Source organism: Castanea sativa, chromosome 2 (genome assembly GCF_040712315.1).
Source record: "Castanea sativa cultivar Marrone di Chiusa Pesio chromosome 2, ASM4071231v1".
Lineage (NCBI taxonomy): Eukaryota > Viridiplantae > Streptophyta > Magnoliopsida > Fagales > Fagaceae > Castanea > Castanea sativa.
In genome coordinates this window covers 41,450,848-41,453,061 of record NC_134014.1, presented here as the reverse complement: position 1 = coordinate 41,453,061, position 2,214 = coordinate 41,450,848, and the positions used below count along the sequence as shown (strand labels likewise).

Genomic DNA, 2,214 nt, shown 5'->3' with positions numbered 1-2,214 from the left:
TACTCTGTGGGTATGCTGGGGTGGAATACCTGTTCGTGATACCAAGGTCGCTACAAAACTTGCGGAAGGCCTTGCTATCAAATTGCAACCCGTTATCAGATACCAGAGACTCTGGTACTCCAAACCTTGTTACTATGTTTCTCCACATAAACTTCTTAACATCTACATCTCAAATATTAGCTAATACCTCTGCCTCAGCCTACTTAGTGAAGTAGTCCATGGCTTCTAGGACAAATCTTCGGTTCCCTGTAGCTCGAGGGAACGAACCCATAATGTCTAGCCTCCACTACGCGAAGGGCCATGGACTACTAATAGGATTCAAACTCCCTGCCGGTTGATGGATCAGAGGGGCATGTTTCTAACATTGCTCACATTTTTGAACATACTCAGCGACATCCTTGTACATTTGCGGCCACCAGAATCCCTGAGTCATCGCTCGGTGGGCTAACGTACATCCTCCCACATGGCTACCGCATACCCCCTTAGGGAGCACAATTAAGAGCTCTCTAACCTCGCTTGAGGGTAGACACTGCAAATAAGGTCCCCCAAAAGACCTTCGGTATAACTTGTGATCTGCCGACAACCAATACCATGCAGCCATGCGATGCACTCTATTTGCCTCCTTCCCATCCACTTGCAGCCAATCTTTAACCAAAAAGTCTATGATTGGACTCATCCAACATGGCTCAAGCTTTGTTATCATAGAAACATTTGCCTTAGCATCAATAATCAGCTCTGCCACCACATCTACCTTGATCAGTCGGGGTACCTCCTCGGTTAGAGGAAATGCCAACATTGCCAGTGAGTCAGCGTGTTGGTTTTGCCCTCTGGTTATTTGAACCACCTTCACCTTCTGGAATTGGTTTATTGTTTGCTTTACTAATCGTAAGTATTCCATCATCCGTGCGTCTTTGGCCTCAAAGCTGCCTTGCATCTGATTAACCACCAGCGGAGAATCTAAGTAAACTTCCACATCCTAAGCGCCCAGATTCAGGGCAGCCCATAATCTGGCAAGTAGGGCTTCATACTCAGTTTCGTTGTTGGAAGCCTTAAAACCCAATCTAAAAGAATACTCCAGCTTTATCCCTTCTGGGGTGATGATGACAATTCCAGTCCCAGCCCCCAGTGCGCTAAACGCACCATCCACGAATACCTTCCACGGTTGGACCTCCACATGGCAAACTATCTCCATCTCCCTTCTCGAGGAAAACTCTACAACGAAATCAGCGAGAACCTAACCCTTCACCGAACTTCTCAGCTTGTACCTAATGTCAAAAGAGCCCAGCCAAGTTCCCCACTTGGCTATTCTACCCGTGAAATCAGATCTCTTTAACAACAACTGCAAGGGATACTCGGTTAATACATAGACGGTATGAGCCTGAAAATAATGGGGCAACTTCCTTATAGCATATACTAATGCTAGCACCAACTTCTCCAGGGGCAAATACCTCGTTTCAGCATTAACCAACGTTTTTCTGACATAGTATATTGGTTGCTGCACACCTTGATTTCTCAGCAACACGACATTCATGGCATGCTCGGACACCAAAAGATACATGAATAAATCTTAACCGGGCTCTAGGGATGACAACATAGGTGCCCGTACCAAATATTCCTTTAAGTCCTAAAAAGCCCTCTCACACTCCTTGTTCCACTAGAAACCCTTCCACTTTTTCGGTAGCTGATAAAATGGACGGCACCGGTCTGCAAATTTGGAAATGAATCGGTTTAGGGCAACCAGCATGCTGGTCAGCACTTGGGCTTCCTTTGGGTTGCTCAGTGACTTAAGGCACTCTACAGCTTTAATCTGATAAGAGTTGACCACCATTTCCCGGTACGTGATCATATACCTTAGGAACTTGCCAGCCCTCACTCTAAAAGCACATTTGTCAGCATTGAGGCGTAGCTTATGCTGCCGGAATACTTCTAACACTTCTTCAAGATCATCAATGTGCCCCTTCTCCTATTTGCTTTTAACCACCAAATCGTCAATATACACCTCCACTATACGCCCAATTTTATCCCTAAACATCCTCGTCATCATCCGTTGATAAGTGGCTCCAGCATTCTTTAGCCCAAACGTCATCACAGTATAGTGATAATTGGCCTCAAGGGAGATGAATGATGTCTTTTCCTGATCCTCGGTAGCTAGGGCAATTTGATGATAACCCTGGAAAGCATCCAGAAAACTCATCCTCAGGTGCCTATACGTTA

General features: G+C 45.7%; 1 protein-coding gene across 1 annotated transcript; it reads right to left on the bottom strand.

The window, feature by feature from the left end:
- Positions 1-358: 358 nt before the first annotated feature.
- On the bottom strand, positions 359-934 carry LOC142625350 (uncharacterized). The gene has a single exon (XM_075799028.1). The coding sequence runs from the start codon at positions 932-934 to the stop codon at positions 359-361; it is 576 nt and encodes a 191-aa protein (XP_075655143.1).
- Between the last annotated feature and the right edge of the window lie 1,280 nt (positions 935-2,214).

Bases quoted from the DNA above. Each gene is read 5' to 3' on its own strand.
- LOC142625350 (XM_075799028.1), bottom strand. From the start codon at position 934: ATGCAAGGCAGCTTTGAGGCCAAAGACGCACGGATGATGGAATACTTA.